We start from the raw sequence: 23,470 nt of genomic DNA, 5'->3' as shown, positions 1-23,470 counted from the left end.
CAACCCACCCACTCCTGCTTCCTGGCCGAGGCATTCCCCTACACTGGGGCATAGAACCTTCACAGGACCAAGGGCCTCTCCTTCCACTGATGACCGACTAGGCCATCCTCTGCTACATATGCAGCTGGAGCCATGAGTCCCACCGTGTGTTTTCTTTGATGCTTTAGTCCCAGGGAGCTCTGGGGGTACTAGTTAGTTCATATTGTTGCTTGAATGTCTCTTTGAATTATCTGTGGAATAATTATTTTTCTCTTTGCATTAGATAAAAACTAATTTTTAATCATCATCAGACTATGTCTAAAAAGGTAATTGAATAAGCAGGAAAATAGTTTAGGAAGAGTAATATATATGCACATATAATTTTAAACCCACATGCTAAAAAAATTATACAATAATTTTTCAGTATCCTTTGACTAGGTTGTATGTTTAGTTTAGTAAAATATGTTTAGTAGCCTATGTTTCATTTTAAGATTACTCGGGATTTTAAATAATCTATGTATTGACTTTGTTTCTTGACTTTAGTCAAGACTTTATAACTTCCTTGTTGACCCTCTTTTCCTTTTTCTTTTTGTCTTTTTTCCTTTCATTATTCTAATATAATTTCAAACTTTTAGAAAAGTTTTGACATTGCAGACATTTCCCATACTTTCTTTACTCAAACCCACCTGTTGTTACATTTTGCCTGGTTATCATTTCCGTTTTCCATCTCCACCCACAAACTCCCCACTCACTACATGTACACATGTACACACTTTTTCCTCCTGAAAACAACTTTGCAGACATTTTGCTCCTTTACACAAAAATCTTTAAAATTTTTCTCCCTGTATATTTCTTACACTATTTTATATAAGGACATATGTGGTACAGTGTATATTCTACATTGAGTATATTGCCTCTGAGACCTCCCTCTCCTTCCCTTTCTTACCTTTTTCCTTCCCCTTTAATCTCTGTATTCCCTTGAACAGTTAAGCTTCCTCTCCCATGGTTTTATATACTTAATGATTTTATATATTCAATGTAAATTAAAATCCAGAACCACATATGAGAAAACAAATGATATTTGTCTTTCTGAAAGACTGGTTTAATTTGCTTAATCTGAGTATCTCCAGTTACATCCATTTTCATGCAAATCGCATAACTTCATTGTTCTTTACAGATGAAGAAATTTGGTTGTGTTTATATGTCACATTTTCTTTATCAGTTCCTCTATTGTTGGGCAGCTTGGTTGGTTCCATACTTAACTATTCTAAGTAGAGCTGCAATAAACAGTTGTCATGCAAGTGTCTACATGATGTTGATTTGACATCCTTTGGGTAAATACCTAGCGGTGATATTGCTGGGTCTATTTTTAGTTGTCTTAGACACTTCCTTGGTGATTTCCTTAGTGGCTGAAGTGGTTGATGTTNTTTTTTTTTTTTAATTTTTAATATTTTTATTACATATTTTCCTCAATTACATTTCCAATGCTATCCCAAAAGTCCCCCATAGCGCCCCCCACTTCCCTACCCACCCATTCCCATTCTTTTGGCCCTGGCATTCCCCTATATTGGGGCATATAAAGTTTGCAAGTCCAATGGGCCTCTCTTTCCATTGATGGCCGACTAGGTCATCTTTCGATACATATGCAGCTAGAGACAAGAGCTCCGGGGTTCTGGTTAGTACATCATGTTGTTCCAACAATAGGGTTGCAGATCCCTTTAGCTCCTTGGGTACTTTCTCTAGCTTCTCCATTGGGAGCCCTGTGATACATCCAATAGCTGACTGTGAACATCCACTCCTGTGTTTGCTAGGCCCCGGCATCGTCTCACAAGAGACAGCTATATTTGGGTCCTTTCAGCAAAATCTTGCTAGTGTATGCAATGGTGTCAGCGTTTAGAAGCTGATTATGGGATGGATCCCTGGATACAGCAGTCTCTAAATGGTCCATCCTTTCATCACAGCTACGAACTTTGTCTCTGTAACTCCTTCCCTGGGTGTTTTGTTCCCAATTCTAAGAAGGTGCACAGTGTCCACACTTTGGTCTTCATTCTTCTTGAGTTTCATGCGTTTGTGGTTGATGTTCTTATCAACACTGTTGAAGGGTTCTCTTTAGTCCCCATCACCTGTTTGTTGTTTGTTTTCTTAATGGCCGTCATTCTGACTAGAGTGAAATAGAATCTGAGTGTTTTAATTCACATTTCTCTGATAGCTAGTGAAGATTATATTTGTCTTTCTGAAAGACTGGTTTAATTTGCTTAATCTGAGATGAACATTCTTTCATATATTTTTTGACCATTTCTATTTCATTTTTGAGAACTATCCTTTCATTTAATTTAGCCCACTGTCAATTATGTTGATTTCATGTTTAGTTTTTGTTTTTGTCTTCCTTTAGTTATCCGTATACTCTAGATATCCTGTTAGTTGTATAACTAGCAAAGATTTCCTCCCAGTTTTGTAGGCAGTCTCTTTCTTTACTGTGCCAAGACTTACTGACTTCATGAGTTCCCATTCGCTTTATGATAGGATTCTTTAGTTCTTTGTTTAAGCACTCCTATAATCAAGATCAGAAAATATGACATGGATTCATTACTGTGATTTTGTTCACAATAGATAGTAAATTTTATCTCTCATCCTAATGTTGTCCTTTATATTTAACCTTTGTCTATTTTATGTAGATCTAGGTTCCTACCTAAAATCCAACATCACATTTAGCTGTGTGTTCCTCTTACAATTCCTCAGCCTTTATGATTTTGAAAGTTATACGCCAATTAGTTTTTTTAAAGTTTCCGTGGTTTGACTACTTTTTGACAGGAATACTATAGAATCGTGACTTCTGACTCATGTAATGTTGGCTTGCCTCAACATTGTGATACAGTGATCACTTGGTTAAGGCAGTGTCTTCCCATGTGGAGAAATACTCTGAGAATATGTAGTCTTATTAAATTTCTGTTCTCTAGCTCTAGTGTGTTGATGATTCCCTTCCTTGATTAAAACAATAAGTTATTTTCATTACTTTAAAAATTCAGTGCTGCTGGGCGGTGGTGGCACACACCTTTAATGGCAATGCTTGAGAGGCAGAGGCAGGCCAATCTCAAGTTCGAGGATAGCCTGGTCAGAGCAAATTCCAGGACAGCCACACCTACTCAGAGAAACCCTGTCTCAAATAAACAACAAAAACAAAACAAAAAAAAAAACCCTCAGTGTTTGCTTATGATAATCAGAAAATCATGATTTCTTTTCCTGGTATTTCATCCATATTAACTACTTGGCATTCTGGGATAAGAAAGAGTGTTTATATCAGTATGGTCCTCTTATCCTCCACATATGCACCATTGCACACTCACTTACATACAATAAATAAATAGTAAAGTAAGAATGTAATAAAAACTAAGAACAGATGCATAGAATTGCTCTCACAAAACTTAGTGAATGCGTGGGACATAAATTTCAAATTTTTTTTATTATTTACTTTTAAATTTTATGTGTATTAGTGTTTTGCCTCTATATATGTTTGTGCACTGTGATTGTACTTGGTGTCTGTTGGAGGTCACAAGAGGGTGTTGGAGCCCCTGGAACTGGAGCATTACTGATAGTTGTAGTCTCCAAAATGGGTGCTAAGAATTAAACTTGGGTACTCTGCAAGAGCAACAAGTGCTTTTAACCGTTGAGATATATCTCTAGCCTAGAACATTTAAAAGAAAACATCTAAGGGATAGAAAAAATTGAAACAATCTTTATATTTCTAAGGCTATTAAATTCTAATTTTTCATTTAAGCAGTTTACAAATTTCAGGATTTAGATCACAGTGAAACTAAATGTCCCGTATTAAAAGAATACAGTGTAGCTTAGGAGAGAAACCACATAAACATAGCAGACTCTAGCCTGTTCTATGAGTCAACAGCCTCTTGTCCTCTCATTCTCCCTCCACTTTATACTGTGTGGTTTCCTATTTCCTTCAGTTTGGGGCCTTTCATCTTTTTGTGCTTTGCTAAATGTTATATTCTCTCTCTCTGGCATGGGTGTGCATGGGTGTGTATGTGCATGCGTTTTTTACTTTGTAACAGTTGTATCTTGCTTAGTTGGAGGCACTCCTTGAACATGGAAGTCTTCACATTCTATTTACTGAAGTTTGCTTTAGAATTACTTCTATTACAGCAGTATAGGAGGTGTTTCAACAAGTCACTTTTTATAAGAAAGCTACTAGAAAATAACTGGAAATGAACTAAAATTGTCTGAAGGAGTAAACAGTTAACATTGTAATAGAAGAAAATAATTAGGTATGTTATTTTTTTAACCCAATGATGCCTAATTTCTTTATAATATACTACAATATTATTCTAGTTTGTGCTGCCTTTAACCTAATCACAGCTACATAAAACTGTATCACTTGATTTCTTAAAAGTATCTGTAGCCAACAGTCATTTATATTTTAATTGTCAAACTTTAGAGGATTTAATATCCAGAGGGACTTCTTTAAAATTTCTTACCTCCTTGACATTAGTTTTTAGTAGGTCATAGGCAAGTCATTTATATACTGTAAGTGTGTTATGGGAAAAGTTATCTTAGCAGTCAGGAGCTAAGGAATACCACAAAGTCACACTGCACAACAAACCTCACACAAGAGATTTATTGGGAAAGACACAAGAAGATGGCTGCCTTTGCCCAGGCGAAAAGCAGCAGAGAACTGAACAGGAGGCAGGCTTTATATAGGGCTTCTTGAGGGTAGAGCTTACCAGGGGGTCTCCGATTGGAGAGATATTGTGGCCTGATCTTAGGGGGGTTGCTTTGTTTTGTTTTCTGTGGTAGTTGTGGGGGTTGGCAGGGGTTCAAGCTTTGAGGAGCTTACATATACTGACTTTTAGGTGGCTGGAGAAACAGTTTCATAGTTATGAATACTTAATCCTCTTCCAGAGGAACTGAGTTCAGTTCCTAGCACCCACATCAAGCAGCTCACAGCCATCCATAACTTCAGCTCCAGGGAAATTTGACTACCTCTCTTAGCCTCCAAGTCACCCACGCATATGAATAAACTTGTGCAAACACATGTAAGTGAAAATAAAACAAATATACATGTAAGTGAAAATAAAACAAATCTTGAAACAAATAAACAACATATACCCCCCAGGTACTTTTGCTATATATCACAGCTGGAAGAGCATTGTCTTACAGGATAAATGTCTAACTCAGTGGCTCTTAACCTGTGGGTCACAACCACCGTCGGGGTTGCATATCAGATATCCTGCATATCAGATATTTACTTTATGATTCAGAATGGTGGCAAAATTAAAGGTATGAAGTGGCAAAGAAATAATTCTGTGGTTGGGGGTCACCACAATGTGAGGAACTGTATTAAAAGGTCTCCGCATTAGGAAGGTTGAGAACCAGTGGTCTAACTCTTTCGAATGGTATGTAGTTCTGCACTTCCCTTGTCTCCAGCCCCCTCTTCTTCCATGAGTTTATACTTCACCTCAAGAACACTAAGCCACTTAGAATTCCCAGCATCCTTACTTTCTGATACCTTTATGCTCTTACACATAGTGATTCCTCTGCCTAAAACATTCTTATCCATCTCTCCCTTGTACATTGTCCTGTCTCACTGAAGTGTCATCCCTTTTTCCTTCTCAAACTGAGTTAAACTATACTCAACATACGTAGCTTTATAGATAGCACTCGCCAGTGTTTTACTTTGCTGGTTTCTTTGTCCTCCTACGAGGTATACACACTTGAGATTAAACTTCATTGTGTGCATCTGTCTCTCCAGTGTCTGGCACATAGAAAATATAGCACACATACTACAGGAAGTAGGAACTTCTCATGGGATTTTGGCACAGGGAACATATCAGACCCGAGAGTAACCCTGCTCTACTATTTTCTGAGGTTCAGATTTTTGTTTTCTTGTTTGTTGTTTGTTTTATTTGACCAGCTGTTTTTATTGAAACATTTTCTTTTGTTGCCTCTTGACTAGGTGAGGATTCCACTGCATGACTGCTGCTTCCATCTATGATGTCATGAAGGTGGCAGCTCCCTGACTGTGTGTGCAGGGCACAGCATCTTAACAGTTCCAGAACGTTTTCTAGATAAAGACTGGTTTCAGACAGTGCTGCCAGTCTCATCAAAAGTGATACTTTGCTACCCTCTGTCTCTGTGGCTCCTTGAGGGCTTTAATGCTCCGTGCAGGAGCTACAGCTCCGTCTGTCAGTTCCGAGTGGTCAGTCTCACTATTATCCTGAGATCGTTCTAATCACTGGTTGTCTCCGCACTGTCACCATCAACTTTCCTGGAGACAAACCCATCAGAGTGAACTTGGGGGCCCATGCAGGTGTGGCTCAGACCTCAACTCCTGTGTACCTCAGGTACAGGACTTTGATCCCACGAGGGTCAGACTTGGGAAGCTGGTGCCATATGAACTGACAGAAGTCACTGCAGCCTCCTGAGCCAAAACCCAAAAGCTTCCTGAGATTTTCAATGCGGTTTTAAATAGAGAATATATAAAATTTTTTTAAAAGGCATTTTTTTAATTAAAGGGACAAAAAATAATGAGTAAGGCACCATGACCGTGCATCATGAGTTTTTCTCATGACTTCATAAGCTATGACTTGTGTAAATTGTGCTTCCTCCTAGATCTTCAATTTCCTTATATATAATTATCTCTACCTAGTACTTAGAATTCCTTTCCAGTGTTCTCTGAATAAAAACCAGTATGTACCTTTCCCCTTTGTGCCATGTTAGGAGGAGTGACATGCATCTGCTTCCTGAGGCCTGTAAGACCCGAGTTGAGCTTGCCTCAGGCTTCTCTTGTTGGTTTTCCCTGCCTCTCATCCGTCCCTCCTCTCCCTCACCTTGCTCACTCTCGCCTCACTTCCTTACAGTGCGTTCTGCCTAGAATATACTTATCCAGAGTCTTAATCCCTAAGAAGCCCACCCTTCTGGATAACCACAATTCCCTCCGCTCTCAAAGAACAACTTGAATAATAAATCAGACTCCTAAACGCAGAAGGTGAATAGGGGAAATGGGCATGAATAATTAGTTTCGTGGAAAATTTAGCAAGCATAATATTGCTCCACACTAAGCTATACTTAAGGGATAGTTACATTGTGTGCAGTTGAGTTTACTATATATACTATCATTTCTGACCCTTAATAATTGAGCATGATTATTTACTGCCTAACATATAACAATGGTAGATTACGAGGATTTTTTTTCCCACGCCTTAATGGGACTGGCACGATGATTCAGTGGATAAGGGTGCTTGCCACTAAGCTGGACAACCTGAGTTTCACCTCTGGGACACCCATGTTGGAGAGAACCAATTCCACAAGTTGTCCTCCTGAATGTACATTCCTCATGCCAGTAGAATAAGGTTCCACTAGGAAATGGGTTTTAGCTGACCTAGTTGCAGTGTGCTATCATATGAGAGCTACTCAATGAGTGTTATTGAACGAAAATGAGGTTATTAAAAAAGTGTATACTTCTCAAACTTATCTATATACATGGTAGCCAGCAAAAATGATTCTAGAATAGTCAGTTCAAAAGCCACTAATATAGTAAATAAGTCATAGGAATTTTCACACTATTATTTACTAAAGCTTGGGGAGAGTTACTTAATTTTTCTCAGACCAGTTTCCTTCATTTGAAGTTGAATAAAGTCTTAAATAGTTGGTGTAACTTTTAAAGTTATGCTAACTAAGTTAAGCTAATGCTGGGAACATGGTTCACTTGATATAGTGCTTGCCTAGCATGCAAGAAGTCCTTGGTTACCCCGTTCCCGGCACCCCATACATTCTAATGTGCACACCTGTAGATCACAACACTCAGGAAGTGGAAGCAAGAGGATCAGAAGTTTATGGTAATCCTTGGCTACTTAGAGTTTGAGAAGTGTGAAGCCAGCCTCAACTGTAACAATGCCGTCTCAAAACCAGTGTGTAAGATTAAAGTAAAAGTTCTGTTTTAGCCGGGAGTGGTTGTGCACGCCTTTAATCCCAGCACTCAGGAGGCAGAGGCAGGCGGATTTCTCAGGAGTTCGAGGACAGCCTGGTCTACAGAATGAGTTCCAGGACAGCCAGGGCTATACAGAGAAACCCTGTCTCGAAAAACCACACACACACACAAAAGTTCTGTTTCGCTTTTTTTTTTTTTTTTTAATAACTTATGTGTATGTATCTGAGCATGTGCTTGTGGACTGTGTATAATATGCAGTGTGTGTGGAAGCCAGAAGAGGGCAGCAGATCCCTTGGAACTGTAGTTACAAGCAGCTGTGGGCTTGGATATGGAGCCTGGGTCTTCACTCCTGGGCCGTCTGTCCGGATTTTAATGAAAGAGTACTTTATGAAGCACCTGCCTGTCCTAAATGACTAATACTCAGTGTTTATTTCAGTCCTTTATTACTTGTATAATAATATTTCTTTTATGGGCTTTGTTCTTAAATTATACTCTTAGGGACCTTTTAAAAAGTGTGTAGTGGTGGTGGTAGTGGGTGTTTAAATACTCATTTATTAAATAGAAACTTAATGACATGACTGTGACCCAAGTGCCAGCCCCTCAAAGTGTACAGATACAGAAGTTAAGAATCTTTCCTTCCAGTGAAGAAGAGAAACAATAAGTGCGACTATTAAAAGAAGTCAGGTGTGCCGGGCATGGTGGCTCACGCCTTTAATTCCAGCACTTGGGAGGCAGAAGCAGGCGGATTTCTGAATTCGAGGCCAGCCTGGTCTACAGAGTGAGTTCCAGGACAGCCAGGGCTTCACAGAGAAACCCTGTCTCGGAAAAAAAAAAAAAAAAAGAAGACGAAGAAGAAGCCAGGTGTGGTGGCACACACCTTTAGTCCCAGCACTTGGGAAGCAGAGGTAGGCAGGTCTCTGAGTTCAAGGTTAGCCTGGTCTACATGGAGTTCTAGGAAAACTAGCTTTACATAAAGAAACTATGTCTCTTCTCCACCCCCCAACCCCCCCCCCAAAAAAAAAAACCTAATACAAAGAAAACTAAAACTGTACAAGGGCTGGAATGTAACAAAAGCAGAGTACTATTTTAATGGGATGCTTATTTAGGCAGAAACCTGAATGAAGCAAGGGCACACATCTGGAGGAAGGAGTTCCAGGTCGGAGATCTGACATTGAAAAGGCTAGAGGTTGGAGCATGTCTATATTTTCCAACAAGCAAGACAGTGTCTAGAAAACTGGAAGAATGAGGAAACAAAAAATGGTGAGAGGAGCCAGGTTGTGTATGTCTTTAATCCCAGCACTTGGGAGACAGAAGCAGGCAGATCTCTGAATTTGAGGCCAACTTGGTCTTCAGAGCGAGTTCCAGGACAGCCAAGGCTACACAAAGAAATGCTATCTCAAAACCAAAAGAAAGAGAAAGAAACAGTGAGAAGTCTCTGAGGGCTAGGAATTTGCAGAGCGTTACCTGCCAGTGACTTGGATTTTACTGTATCTTCAGTAGCTCTGAGTGCTCTGCATATTGTGCATGACTTGAGGTACAGAGTGTTCTCTGTTTCAGAACACAGTTGTCTTCGTGTACTGAATCAGGAAATTTAAGTGAAATTTTAATATAGCCTATAAAATAGCCTAGTATTTATGGAATTCTGTTGAAGTCTTTGAAAGTATATTTGGTGTATTACAGAGTCTGTCAGCAGAGAGATGGATACTACAGTTCCACTCTGCTAATTGAAAGGAATACTCTGTATTATTTTAGAAATTCTTGTTTGTGAAACTAGTCACAATTTGATAATTTCCCTTTTTTGAGGAAACTAACTTCCCAGCCTCCCCTATTCCTTAAAGAACTGAAGCTTCCTTCCTTGTTTCTGCTTGTCAACATTGTCTTCATTTTTAATCATTTCTGTTTTCTTATAATATGATTTCATTTTGAAGATTTAACTTCAGAGAGTCACATCATACAACAGACCTCGTACTGGATGCTTTTTAAGTTAGATTTGCAACTGCTCATTTAACACAAATATCTGTATTTCAGATGGAGCAGCTATCTGATGAAGAGATTGACCATGGTGCTGAAGAAGACAGCGACAAGGAAGATCAGGACCTGGATAAAATGTTTGGGGCCTGGCTTGGAGAACTGGACAGACTTACTCAGGTTAGAAGTGTTAAAAATTTGTTGAAGAATAGAAGCTATCACTTCATTAACATTTCATGTACAGACAGAAGATGTGGATGGCAGGCTAAGTTTTAAAATATTGCTAAAAGAAAAAAGCATTAACAGATAAATGAATAGAAACTTTACAATGTAAGATAATATCCTTTATGATTATTATTTGTATATGCTTATGTGAACATGTATACGCAATATGCATGTTCATCTGTGTGTACATGTGCATGCAGGTAGAGACAGAATATATCTTCAAGGTTTCTTTCTTTGAAAGCACCACTCCTTTGAAACATAGGGTCCTCTCTCTTTTTCTCTCTCTTCCCTCTTCTTTTCCCCTAGCCCCTCCCCCTTTTAATGAAGCAGAATTGGAAGATTTTTATTAAGGGTAAAGTTTAATATAAGCTTAAGCACCAGAACTAGAGTGGAGGAAAGATGCTCAGAAGAAAGTAGGAAAATGTCAAAATGAGCTCCCTAAGAAGAAGTCTCCAGATATGATAAGTCTTTCATTGGCTAAATGCTTACCAATCAGGCTAGACCCCGAGGGATCTTGCTATGTCTGCCTCCCCAGGGCTAGGATTACAAGTGTCCACCATTTAGATTTGAGCTTGGGAGTCAAATACATGTCCTTGTTCTTGCAAGTGGTTTGCCAATTGAGCTGTCTCCCTAGCTCCTTTTCTGTAGTCATTCTAGGGTTTAAAAAAACAGATCTTTAACAGAGTTTCTCTTAATCTGAAAGGAGACTTAATATCTCTCTTACAACTCTGAGATTGTAAACTAAGACAGTTTTAAAGTCTAAAGTTTAAATATCTATTGACATATTTTGTTCTATAACCAATTTAAATACAATTTATGACATTTGGATTTTCTAGCTCATATTTTCAAAATACTGATAAAGGCTTATTCAGGCTACATTTAAAATAGTTCTAAAAGTGTCTTTGTGTTTTGGTTTTGTTGTTTATTTTATTGGGCTGTGGATTTCTTGTCACTGACGCAGTGATGTATGGTTGCTTAGCTTTTGAGATGGAGCTTCGTGTAACACAGGTTGATTTTACTTGATTGAGTTTAAGGATGACTTGAGCTGCCGAGTTCCATTAGCAGAAGTCAGGGTGAGGAACTAGACCTAGCTGGGCTTTTGAAACCTCGAAGCCTACCACCAATGACACACCTCCTCCTACAAGGCCATACCCGGAAACCAAACACTCAAATGTGTGGGCCTATGGGAGCAATTCTCATCTTAACTACTACAAGCTGAAATAAGAAAAGGCATCATTTTTATCAAACTGTCTTCTGATGTCTGTAAGTACCAAACCATTTCTGTTTAATTTACAGTTCTCTGTGACAGACATGTGAGTGTGGACACATGTATAGAGAGTGCAGAGGTTGACATGCGGTGCATTAGTCAGCATTCTCTTAAGGGACAGAACTGGTAGAATGAATGCATATATATTAAAGGAGGGTGGTTATTAGAATTTTTACAGACTGTGATCCAGTAGCAATGGCTGCTCCTGATGGGAAGGGCAAGAATTCAGTAATTGTTCAGGCCAGAGGTACAGGTCTCAGCACTCCCCTCTGGTGCTGGAGTCCTGGGGTATTCCTAGAGAGCTTCTGGTGTTCAGTCTATGTTGGAGCCTAAAGAAGTAGATTCTAATATCAGCAAAGGAATAACTTAGACACAGGGTAGATAAGCCTGCCAGTGAGAGGGTAGCAAGCAGGCAAAGAAGCAAAGGCTTCCTTCTTTCCTATCCTTTTAAGTGAGCGGCCACCAGAATGTGTGGCCCAGATTTAGGGTGGGCCTTCCCATCTCAAATAATCCAATCAAGAAAATCCCTCACAGCTGTGCACAGCTGCATGAATTTTATTTTATTGCAGATGCAGCCAACTTGATACCAGAGATTAGCCATTATATCCAGTATCTACCTCTATTCTTATGGCATATTTCTATTGTATGGAGGTGGGGTTGCATGCTGTGGAGTATATGGAGGTCAGAGGAGAACTGATGGAGTTGGTTCTCTCTACCATGTTGGTCTCAGGGATTGAATTTAAGGCTGACCGCAAGGAACTTAACCTGTAACTATATTTGCTACTTTGTAGATTCTTCTTTCTTCCACTCTTTCTACCCTTTTAACCCCTAACAGTAGATAAGATAGACAAAGGCATAGAAAGGAAAGGGGACAACATTAACTGTCGTTAGACTACTTCCTGCTGATTGGAGTATAGAGTTCCTTGGGGCAGGTTTGATCTTCGCTAGCAAGATATCTAATTTCTTATTTCCTCTTTGAGCATGACCACTTAACAAACTGATACCAATAGCCACCCTCACCTCTCAATCCCCCTCCCCAGCCCCCTACCTCTCTGGGCCCAGAATTCCAAATGTCACAGAATCACAGAAACTATCTGCAGCTGACACCTGCAAATCACACCTGTGCTAGAGCACAAGGCAGATTATAGGCAGCTCCTGCAGAAACTCTGAAGCAGCCCCTCGTCCCCACACCTGAGATTAAAATGAATGCACATTCCTATTTCTGTGATTTGTTTTGTTTTAAGAAACTAAAATCCTCACTACATTAACCATCTGAGTTATCTCTCTGGCCCTCACTCTTAATATTTTACCACAGTCTCTTGTTGAACCTGAGGCTCACCAGTTGCCTAGACTGGCTGACCAGACGCCCCACAGATCTTCAGGTCTCTGCCTCCCCAGTGCCAGGTTGACAGGTACCACCCAGGCAGACATGCCTATCTTTTACATGGGTGCTGCAGATCTAAACTCAGGTCCTCAGGCAGGTGTTATAAGCACTTAACTGAGCCACTTCTTAATTTTTAGCTTTTTTTTTTTTACAGAAGCAGTGTTATCATAAAGATAATGATTAAGTGTCCAGTTATATGCTGGTGTGTTGGTTTGAGTAAGAAGTGTTCCCTATAAAATTAGGTATTTAAATACTTGGTCCCAAGTCAGTAGCTCTGTTGGAGAGGTTATTAGGGGCGGTGTGGCTTTGCTGGAGGAAGTATGACACAGGGGCATATTTGAGAGTTTAGAACTTCACACCTCTTCTGGTTTGCTCTCTCTGCTGTGTCTGTGGTAAAGAAGTGACCTCTCAGCTTCCTGCTTCTATCTACCCACTCTGCCAGGCTTTTCTGTCATGACGGACTGACTCTTATCCCTCTGGACGCTAAACCCAAATAAACTTTTTGCTCTATAAGTTGTCTCTGTCATGATTTTTTTCACAGCGACAGAAAGTAGTTAATACAGCCGGGAAGAGAAGAAATAAATAGAAATAATAGTGTATAAAGGAAATTATCCAAGGGCCAGCTAATATATTGTGTCTGTGACCAAGTGGTTGTATACTTGAAGAGGAGGCCAAAAAGAGAAAGCAGTTAGGAAAGAGTCAGGCTGCCTTGGCTGAGGTAGGAACTCTACTCAGATGGTAGTTCTCCACACTCAGTATTCTCTTCTTACTTATATTTCAAGTTGCCTAACTTTTCATCTTAGAAATCTGTCATTAAAGAGAAACATTAGGGCTGGTGAGATGGCTCAGCAGGTAAGAGCACCCGACTAATCTCAGCAACCACATGGTGACTCACAACCACTCATAATGAGATCTGACGCCCTCTTCTGGTGCATCTGAAGACAGCTACAGTGTACTTAATTATAATAATAGATAAATCTTTGGGCCAGGGTGAGCGGGGGTCTACCGGAGCAAGCAGAGGTCCCAACAACCAGATGAAGGCTCACAATTATCTGTACAGATACAGTGTGTACTCATATACATAAAATAAATGAATCTTAAAGAGAAACATTAGAACCAATGCATTATCATGACTTAACTATAAACATGTTAGTTTTTACAGATATTTTAAAAAATAGTTGACTTACTAAGATTCAGATTTACTTCATTATTTTAGCTCACTACCTGTGCACATTCGGTGTTAATCAACCTTAAGTTTCAAAGAGTTAATGATTCCTCAAAAACGGCTGGAAAAAGATTGTATATTGGGCATTTTCCTGGAAGAAGATCTGTAGGATTTTTGCAAATTCTTAGCAACCTCCCCAAAGGTTAAAACTCACCATACTATATTACTAATTTCTTGACCTTAGGAGAGTGTTTCTCAGTATTGCCTTCTTTGTCTCAGCACCATGAGCAGGTAATTAAAAATACATGTTCATTTATTTGAACTTGAAAGAAGTTGACTTTTCGTAAATTGCTTCTGAAAAATTATGTTTAAGGTTAATGGAGAATTTCTCAGCTGTTTTTTGAAATAAAACACAGAGTAGGTTGAAGATCACATTCATTTGATAGCATCAAAATCAGGATGAAGGACTGGAGAAATAGCTTAGTGGTTAAGGACACTGGCAGTTCTTGCAAAGGACAGAGGTTTGGTTCTCAGTACCTGAGTAGCAGCTCATAACTGTAACTCCAGTTTTAGGGGATCCCGCTTTCTCTTCTAGCCTCTGCAGGCACTACATGCACACATGGCACATATCTTAGTCAGGGTTTTACTGATGTGAATCAACACCATGACCAAGGCAACTCTTATGAGGACAACATTTAATTGGGGCTGGCTTACAGGTTCAGAGATTCTGTCCATTATCATCAATGTGGGAGCATGGCAGTGTCCAGGCAGGCATGGTGCAGAAAGAGCTGAGAGTTCTACATCTTCATCTGAAGGCCACTAGAAGATTGACTTCCAGGCTTCTAGGATGAGGGTCTTAAAGCCCAGGCACACAATGATGACACACTTCCTCCAACAAGGCCCTACCTACTACAACAAGGCCACACTTCCTAATAGTGCCACTCCCTGAGCCAAGCATATTCAAATCACCACAGTACAATTAGATACATTCAGACAAAATACTCATACACATGGAAATGAATCTTTAGAAACAGAGTGCAGATGGGGACTGACTGTATGTTTCCCCAGCCACAGAGACCAGGTGCCATTCCCAGTGCCACTGAAGGCAACTGTGGTAGCACCTAACTGTAATCCCAGCACGCTAGAGGTCATCTTCATTTAAGGTTATTTTCTGCTGTATACAGTGAGTTTTACTCAGCTTGGGCTACAAGGAGAATATATCTAAAAGCAAGATGGGCATTATTTGTTGGAGTTATAAAATCTCGAGATAGCATCCTAGTGAAACTTTATAATTCTACAAATAGAATACCTGAAGTTCAGTTTTTGTTTTTTCAAGACAGGGTTTCTCTGTGTAGTCCTGAGACTCGTTTTATAGACCAGGATGGTTTCAAACTCACAGAGATTTGCCTGCCTCTGCCTCCAATGTGCTACCATGCCCAGCACCAGAGTTCTTTTTTAAAACTTGAACTTATTTTATATGACATTTATACAGAAGCTAGTTGTAAAATACTACTCTAGCTTTGAACAGTTGGATTTCTTTTCCTCCCCCTCCTCTCATTGTTGTGATTTTCTGTTCAGATACCTGTTTTTCCTTATTGTAGAAAAGTTACAGGTGAAAAGAGTGTCATTGTATGAAGGTGGTAAGGAATAGGAGTGTGACCTGGTGGTAGGTTTGAGGGTCTCCTATGCACAAGGCCGTAGGTAAAGTCCCCAACACCACAAAGGAAGAGAGGGAATGAAGTTCATGATTGTCCTTTATAATAGGACATAAATGAAGCTATGGTAGATCAAAAACATAACCCTTTGAGGTAAGAGACGACCAAACTCTCTTCATGGTTCTTTACCATGTCCATATTCATATACTTCATAGTGAACTTATGTAGAATGAAGCCATTGACTAAATGATGTATTTGAAAAGATATTTACCCTGAACTGTGATAGTTTTGAGTCCAGGGTGTGCTAAAATTAAGTATGTATTTAGAAATTAGAGATAACTGATGAAAACCAATTATGTTTTTCCTTGTGGCTATCATTTAGAAGAAACTTCAGCTTTTTTAATATGTGTGCTGGATAGTTTTATGTCAACTTGGCACAAGATAAAGTCTTCTGAGAGGAGGGAAGCTCAAGAAAATAATTTCATAAGATGAGTTGTAAGCAAGCTTGTAGGGCTCGTTACTAATTAGTGACTGATGGGGAGGGCCCAGCCCATTGTGGGTGGGGCCACCCCTCGGTAGGTGGTCCTGGGTTCTCCAAGAAAGCAGGCTGAGCAAGCCATGGGGAGCAAGCTAATAAGGAGCACCGGTCCATGGCCTGTGCATCAGCTTCTGCCTCCAGGTACCTGCCCTGTCTGAGTTCCTGTCCTTTTCTTTTAAATGTTCCTTTAGATGACAAACAATGATATGGAAGTGTAAGCTGAATAAAGCCTTTCCTGTCTAACTTGCTTTTTGGTCATGGTGTTTTCATCATATCAAGAGACACTCCAAGACAGTATGGCAGTTCACTCATCTTTTTCTGTAATGAAGACCCACACTAATACAACTTGTTAAACTTTCTTCTTTTAAAGAGTTTGGATTCTGACAAGCCCAAAGAACCAGTAAAAAGATCTCCTCTTCGCCAGGAAACAAATATGGCCAACTTTTCTTACCGCTTCTCCATATACAACTTGAATGGTAAGATTTGCTAATGTCAAGTTCTATAATATAGGAATAATAGAAATGCAATACTGAATTATATATGTAACTTGACTGAGTTTGTTATTCTTTTAAAAAAATGGTGTGTGTGTGTGTGTGTGTGTGTAGGTATACACACGAGTGCAGGTCCCAGTAAACTAGAAGTGTCAGATAATCTTGAAGTTAGAGTTACAGTGGTTGTGAACCATCTAATACTGGTGGGTGTTAGGAATGGAGCTCAGGTTCTCTGCTTTTAGCTACTGCTGAGCCATCTCTTCATTCTGAGTTAACTTATGCATATTCAATCACAGAAAAAGAAACTAAAACATAACGTGTATGTATGTCTTGTCATGTATTTAATACTTGATACTGTGCATGCTAAGGAGAAAGCCCACAGCAATCTGACTGTATTGTTTTCTGGCTGGACTAAAGTCTAAAGAAAAATTTTCTTAATAATTTAAAAGTCAGTCCATGTGACCTGTATTTAATGTACCTAGCCACTTCTTAGTGTTTGTAATACATGTTCTGATTTTTTTAGACTTTCCTCTTTATGCCCTTCTCGCTTTTGGTAATAGCTATATCTACATGGATATTGACCATATTAATAGTTGCCTTAGGGTTTCTATAGCTATGATGGAAGACCATAACCAAAAGCAAATTGGGAAGCAAAGAATTATTTGGCTTATACTTCTTTCATTGAAAGAAGTCAGGACAGGAACTTAGACAGCAGGAACCTGGAGGCAGGAGCTGAAACAGGCATGGAAGGATGCTGGTTACTAGCTTGCTTCCCCTGGCTTGTTCAGCCTGTTTTCTAATGAAAGCCAGGACCACCAGCCCCAGGATGGCACCATCCAGCTGGACTCCACTAATTAAGAAGCTGCCTTACAGCCAGTCTTACGAAGGTGTTTTCTCAATGGAGGTTTCCTCCTTTTGGATACCTCTCACTTGTGTCAAGCCAGCACAGAGTACAAAGTACTTGAGAGACTGGGATAAAGCCATGGAATAGTACAAGGTGTTTTCAGTATTTTGTCTTTAAACTCACAACTTTATTTTCTTTACCAGAGATCTTAAAGGATAGGCTATTTGCTTCTAACAATTCTCTCAAGACTTAAAACAAAACCTGTTAAGTACTTGATTTGATTGATTTTAGGTCCAATGAAATGTATTGTTTTCCCTTTTTTCCCCCACTGCCTATGGCTAATTTATAATAGAATGTATAGATTTTGATTATGCTCTGAAACTTTTGTCTTCTCTGTAGAAGCTCTGAATCAGGGCGAGACTGTGGACCTGGATGCCCTGATGGCCGATCTCTGCTCTATAGAGCAGGAGCTCAGCAGCATTGGCTCAGGAAATAGTAAGCGTCAAGTCACAGAACCAAAAGTTACTCAGAAGCTACCTGCTGGCCGACATACGTCAAAGCATGGCACCCTGAGAGGACCGTCATCTTCCTCTAATAGAACAACTAAACCTTCCCATGCTAACTACTCCCTGGATGACATCACTGCACAGTTAGAACAGGCTTCCTTGAGCATGGATGAGGCTGCTCAGCAATCTGTGGTAGAAGATCCTAAGCCTTTAGTGACAAATCAGCACAGAAGGACTGCATCAGCAGGCACTGTGAGTGATGCTGAAGCGCGCTCCATCAGTAACTCCTCCCGGTCAAGCATCACCTCTGCAGCCTCCAGCATGGATTCTTTGGATATTGATAAAGTGACACGCCCTCAAGAACTTGATTTGACAACACACCAGGGGCAGCCAATTACTGAGGTAAATAGAGAAAATTTTTCTCTGTTATTTTGGCCTTAAAATGCAGAGAAATGGCTGTGTTTAGTTTTGTTTTAATATAGTTTGATTGACTTTCCTACTTCTTTAACATTTAAAATTTATCAAAAGTACTTCTCAGCTAAATAGACCACAGGAGTGTACCACCAGACATAGCAGTGCCACAAAGATGAACTAGAAGAGGCTTACATTTTTCTTTTTTCTTTTGATTTGTTAGAATCCCTTAAATTAATGCCAGTTATTCCATGTGATTAAAAAATTAATTATGATTTGAAAAGCCATAAATAGCTAAAAAGCTGATAATTTTTTAAACATGATTAAAGTAAGGTCATAAGGGCATGTAAATCTTCACTGTAGTCCTCTAAGTTTGCTCCATTCTATTATTAAAGGGTTAGTTAGAATGATACAGCAGAAAGAGACGCTGGACTTCCAGAACATGTGTCTTTGTCATTTGGTACCCATGGAACTCAGGTGAGTTATTCAGTCTCTGCAGACATCAGTTGCTCGTAAGGAAAATGCAATTTCTATTACTTGGTGTGCCTTCCTCTCTTCCTCAGAGATGATTCTGAGACTCAAAATACAGGTGATTGAGGATGACATTTTCCTGAGTGCCGTGGGATAAGAGAGGGGGATGGGTTTGTGATAATATATTTAACAAAAGAAAGAGGTTTCTTTCTTGATTTCTCTACATTGAGAAGATAGCAATTTTGTTATATGATAGGAACAAGAAAGCAAATGAATGGAGCAGAACAACGCCAGCCTTTCCAGTGAGCTTGTATCTACAGCTCTAGTACAAAGTAATAGAGTGTGTGCATTATTACCATTAGTGCAAGACACTCTGAAACACTGCTGAGTTACAGAGACACTTGAAATGTGTACTACCCGCCATCAGTAGACTCTCCCCTGCCCAATTAATTTAATTCTTTAGATTAACTTAAATTATTCATTAACTCTGGGTATTTACCCAAATGCTTAGCTTTGTTTAGGTACTATGTATGGAGCACAAAAGAAGCATTGACTATCATTGTGGTTTAGAGACAAATGAACAGTTACAAAGAAAGCACACACATTATATAAGCCTAAAGAATAAACCCTCATTTACTAAAAATGGATCTTGTCTACATTCTGTATTCTATAGAGAATTTGAAAACCAGTTTCTCCTTTATGAAGAAATCTAGTACCTATTTACTTTATGGCCTATGAGCCTTGTCCTCACCAGCTCCTCCGTGTTTCATTTCATGCCTGTCAGATTTACCTGAGATTTAAGGGAGCAGTGTTTATTAGAGATGTGGTGTTCTCTTCTTTGTCTGGTTTGTTATTACTTCCTTTCTGTCCTATTATTTTGAGTTAGGTCAAAATGCATGAGAACAGATCTGAACTAATTACTAGACTGCCTGTCCTGTCCCTCTGTTTTTCTGTCTGTAAAATACCGATCATTAAGTTCAAGCAGTGTAAGGGAATATAAAGTGAAAAGTCCCAACTCTCAGGAAACACAATAAATACCTATGGGCAAAGATAAAACACTCGGTGGTGTAGTGTTTAATATAATATTTTAAATATGAAGTTTGATAGGTAAATTTAGATAGGAATGGTCTAAAATCTTATCTGGCCCCCTCTTACCTTTTCCAGAGTGATTTAAAAATTGGTTTAAAAACTTGCTTCAATATTCTTTTTTTATTGATATACTATGTTGTGATTCAAATAGGAAAAACAGAGATGAGCTCATTAGATCCAAACCCCATATATCAAATAGTCTTAAAATTAAATCAAATACAACTTTGAAAATTATAATTAGTTTTTCATATATGGAATTAAATAGTTCTTTCAGACTTATTAAATATTTTCTACCATACACATGTCATAATTTGCTCCCAGAAATAAGCACTGTCTAATCTTGGAGCTAGTTCTTTTTTTTTTTTTAAGATTTATTTATTTATTATGTATACAGCATTCTGCATGCATGTATGTCTACAGGCGAGAAAAGGGCACCAGATCTTATTTTATATTGTTATGAGCCATATGGTTGCTGGGAATTGAACTCAGGACCTCTGGAAAAGCAGCCAGTGTTCTTAATTTCTGAGCCCTCTCTCCAGTGGAGCTGGTTCTTATAACATTTATCCCCATATCATTAAACTTTGCTGTGTGTCTGAGGTACTGATGTTGAAAGGTAGGACTATAGCTTGTCTTTAGACACCTCCCTTACTTCTCTACTTATGTTCCATGCTTTCTAGTTCTCCACTGTCTCACACTTAGTCGTTGTTCTTTATTTCCTTCCTGCTCCTTCTTTTGTGTGTGTGTGTGTGTAGGGGGTGGGGGGGATGGGTCTTAGAGATCAAGCAAACCCAGGCAAGCACTTATACACTCCACCACTGAGCTAAATCCCTGGCCCTTCCAGAACACTCAATGCTTTTATTACAGTGACTACACTTGAAGTTCACTGCAAAACACTATAAAGAATATACTTTCTTTTAAGAGATAGCATTTTGCTTTTTAAAAACAAAACAAAAAAGACCAGGCAAATAAAACCCTTCCTTATTACCATGTTTATCATTTCTGCTTTTAATTTACAGCTGTTGATTCAGTCTTGTCTAGCTGGGACAGAAGTAATGTTCTAGTAATTTCTTTCCTATTAAACTTCATTTTCCTCCTATCATTTATTATTTATGTCTTTTCTCTCAGATCATTAACCCTCTGCAGAGACGATTCCACCTGTCTCTGGCATGAAGGGCATATGCCTGGCAGCCAGTATTCCAGCAGCCAGTTAGGGAAAAGAACAGGTTTGGATGTGGGATTGTTTCTCAGTGTGAACTTCATCTGATCCTTAGATTTCTCAGCACAAACACAGCTGACACTTTGGGCTAGGTAGATGAGTTGTGAGAAGGTACCCTGGGATTGTAGGATGTTTGGCAGTACCCCGACCTGTACTCAGCAGGTACCAGTCGTTCCCTTCCAGTTATAGATATGATTACACCCCAGTGAAAGATAAAATCACTCCCATTTGAGAATGTTATCTTTAGGTAGAAAATTTTAATAGCAAATTGGAGCCCTTTTTTTTTTTCAGGAAAAATAACCTTGGGTTTTCCTGCTCCTAACATCTTTTCCTTGGGAACATACTGAATTAAGATTAATTATAGATGGCTAGTGCAGGAGACTAAGTATGAGTTCTTCAGCCTAGCTGCAGGGTAAAACACAGTTTCAAACAAAACAATCAAAGATTGGTTATAGAGTATTTCTAGGTGGGGCCAGAGATGTTGCCCAGTGGTACATTGCTGACTCAGCATAGACAAGGTTATACATTCAGTCTCCAGCACCAAGAAGAAAGTGATTGTTCAGAAACGTCACCAGGTGCTGCAGGTGACTTTAAATCACCCCAGATTAGTAAGTGCACAGAACAAGAAGAGTGCTGTGAAGCACATTGTAAGACCCTAACTTCCTCCTATAGGGATGGGATAGCTTTTGTAAGTGAGTACGAACATGTCCCAGAGGGGCCTTAGACTTACATTCATTACTGTAAGATACTACTGCTTCCTGTACAGTGTGACAGTTTCATAATCCTTGGTCATTTCTGTTCTTACCAATGTGGTCTCTTTCCACACAACCACCTATATCACTTATCATAATAGTCCCCAGAAAGGTCCCTTGTGAACAGCTATGCCTGAGGTTGCAGAACTGAGTGGACCTCATCTCAAGCAGTGGGCTGGCCCGTGGGGGCCTATGAATGAATGTCAGCCTGAACATGAGTATATTGCTGATAGGTAGATGCAGAAGGAACTCTAGGGAGGGAGTGCTTTCTCAAGTACGCTTTCTGTCTGTGTAGTCCCACTTGTTACTATGCTGCTTCTGAGCACTAGCACACACATGACACAAAGCCAGGTGCTGTTCTGCTCTTCTCCAAATTAGATCAGCAGGCAGCTGTCATTTGGCCTTTCAGTGCTTACCACACAGATACACAGTTTGTGTCTTCCAGAAACTATCCTTGTCTGCTTGTAAGTTTGATATCTTTTTAAACTCTTTATTTTTGTTTTAGTGAGATTTGGAAAGAAAGTAGAAATACCTCATTAGTATCACTACAGCCTCTTGACTTTTGGAGTGCCCCACAGTAGAGTCTGCAGACTATGTTTTAATCATATTCCTTTACACTGACAAGTCCAATTTTTAAAAATATTTTAAAATTTTTTTCATAGAATAAAGTTTGATTGTATTTCTCCTCCCCCAATTTCTTCCAAATTCTCCTTACCCATCCTCTCTGCCTTAAACAAAAATAACAATAAAAACCAAGAAATACACACACACACATACACCCCCAAAAAACTCACAGAAACAAAAACCAAAATAGGCTAAAGACTAATAACAAAAATGTCCAAACAAAGCAGAATGGGACAGAAGGTCTACAAAAATGCCACTGAGTTTGTTTTGACCAACTACTGCTGGACACAGGACCTGCCTTGAGGTATGGTTAATATACTCTGTGAGACTTCAGTGGAGAAAACTGATTTTTTCCTTTGCCAGAGGGTATCAATTGTAGATAGCTTCTTTAGGACAGGACCCCATGTCCACTTCCCCCTCTTAGTGCTGGGACCCCCATCTAGCTAAAACTCTTGCAGGCCTTATGTGTACTGTCTCTATGAGTTTAGATGTGCATCCGTCCTGTTATGTCTGAAGCGTTAATCTTATTACTGGTTTTGTGTGTATTTTTTTTCTAAGCTATTGGGAGTTAGCTGCATTTATCATCACCTTTTTCTGTTTGTCATGCCTACTACCATTTCTAGTTCCTGAGAACATTAACCATATAGAATTTATAGACTTCTTTGAACTAATAACTGAAATAGTGCTATAGAACATGTTTAATGGATAGTACATAGAAAAGTGAAGAGAGTCTTAATCTGACAAAGCATATGGCATGAAGACAAAACAGAAGTAGTTTATGCATTCCATAAGTAGCTACTTAATATCATACCGATTCTCAGTGCCTAATCACCACACTTGATTGCAAAGAATAAACTGTCATCAACAGGGACTGGAGAGATAGCTCAGTAATTAAGTGCTTGATATGAAAGCATGAGAACCTGAGTTCAGATCAAATAGCATCCAT

The 23,470-nt window shown here is 39.2% G+C and overlaps 1 protein-coding gene across 8 annotated transcripts in view; it reads left to right on the top strand.

The window, feature by feature from the left end:
• The window catches only part of Raph1 (Ras association (RalGDS/AF-6) and pleckstrin homology domains 1), an 80,788-nt gene that overhangs the window by 20,366 nt on the left and 36,952 nt on the right, over window positions 1-23,470 (top strand). For all 8 annotated transcript variants that reach the window (XR_003837169.1, XR_003837168.1, XM_029479579.1 and 5 more), the window contains exons 2-4: window positions 9,947-10,066; window positions 16,491-16,596; window positions 17,855-18,363. Coding sequence is in view for 6 of the 8 variants with exons in the window: in XM_029479579.1 (XP_029335439.1) it covers window positions 9,947-10,066; window positions 16,491-16,596; window positions 17,855-18,363 (735 nt within the window). In the remaining 2 variants the exon portion in view is untranslated. The remainder of the gene's footprint in view (window positions 1-9,946; window positions 10,067-16,490; window positions 16,597-17,854; window positions 18,364-23,470) is intronic.

The sequence above is a fragment of the Mus caroli genome, chromosome 1, assembly GCF_900094665.2.
Source record: "Mus caroli chromosome 1, CAROLI_EIJ_v1.1, whole genome shotgun sequence".
Lineage (NCBI taxonomy): Eukaryota > Metazoa > Chordata > Mammalia > Rodentia > Muridae > Mus > Mus caroli.
This window is presented reverse-complemented; position numbering and strand designations above follow the sequence as displayed.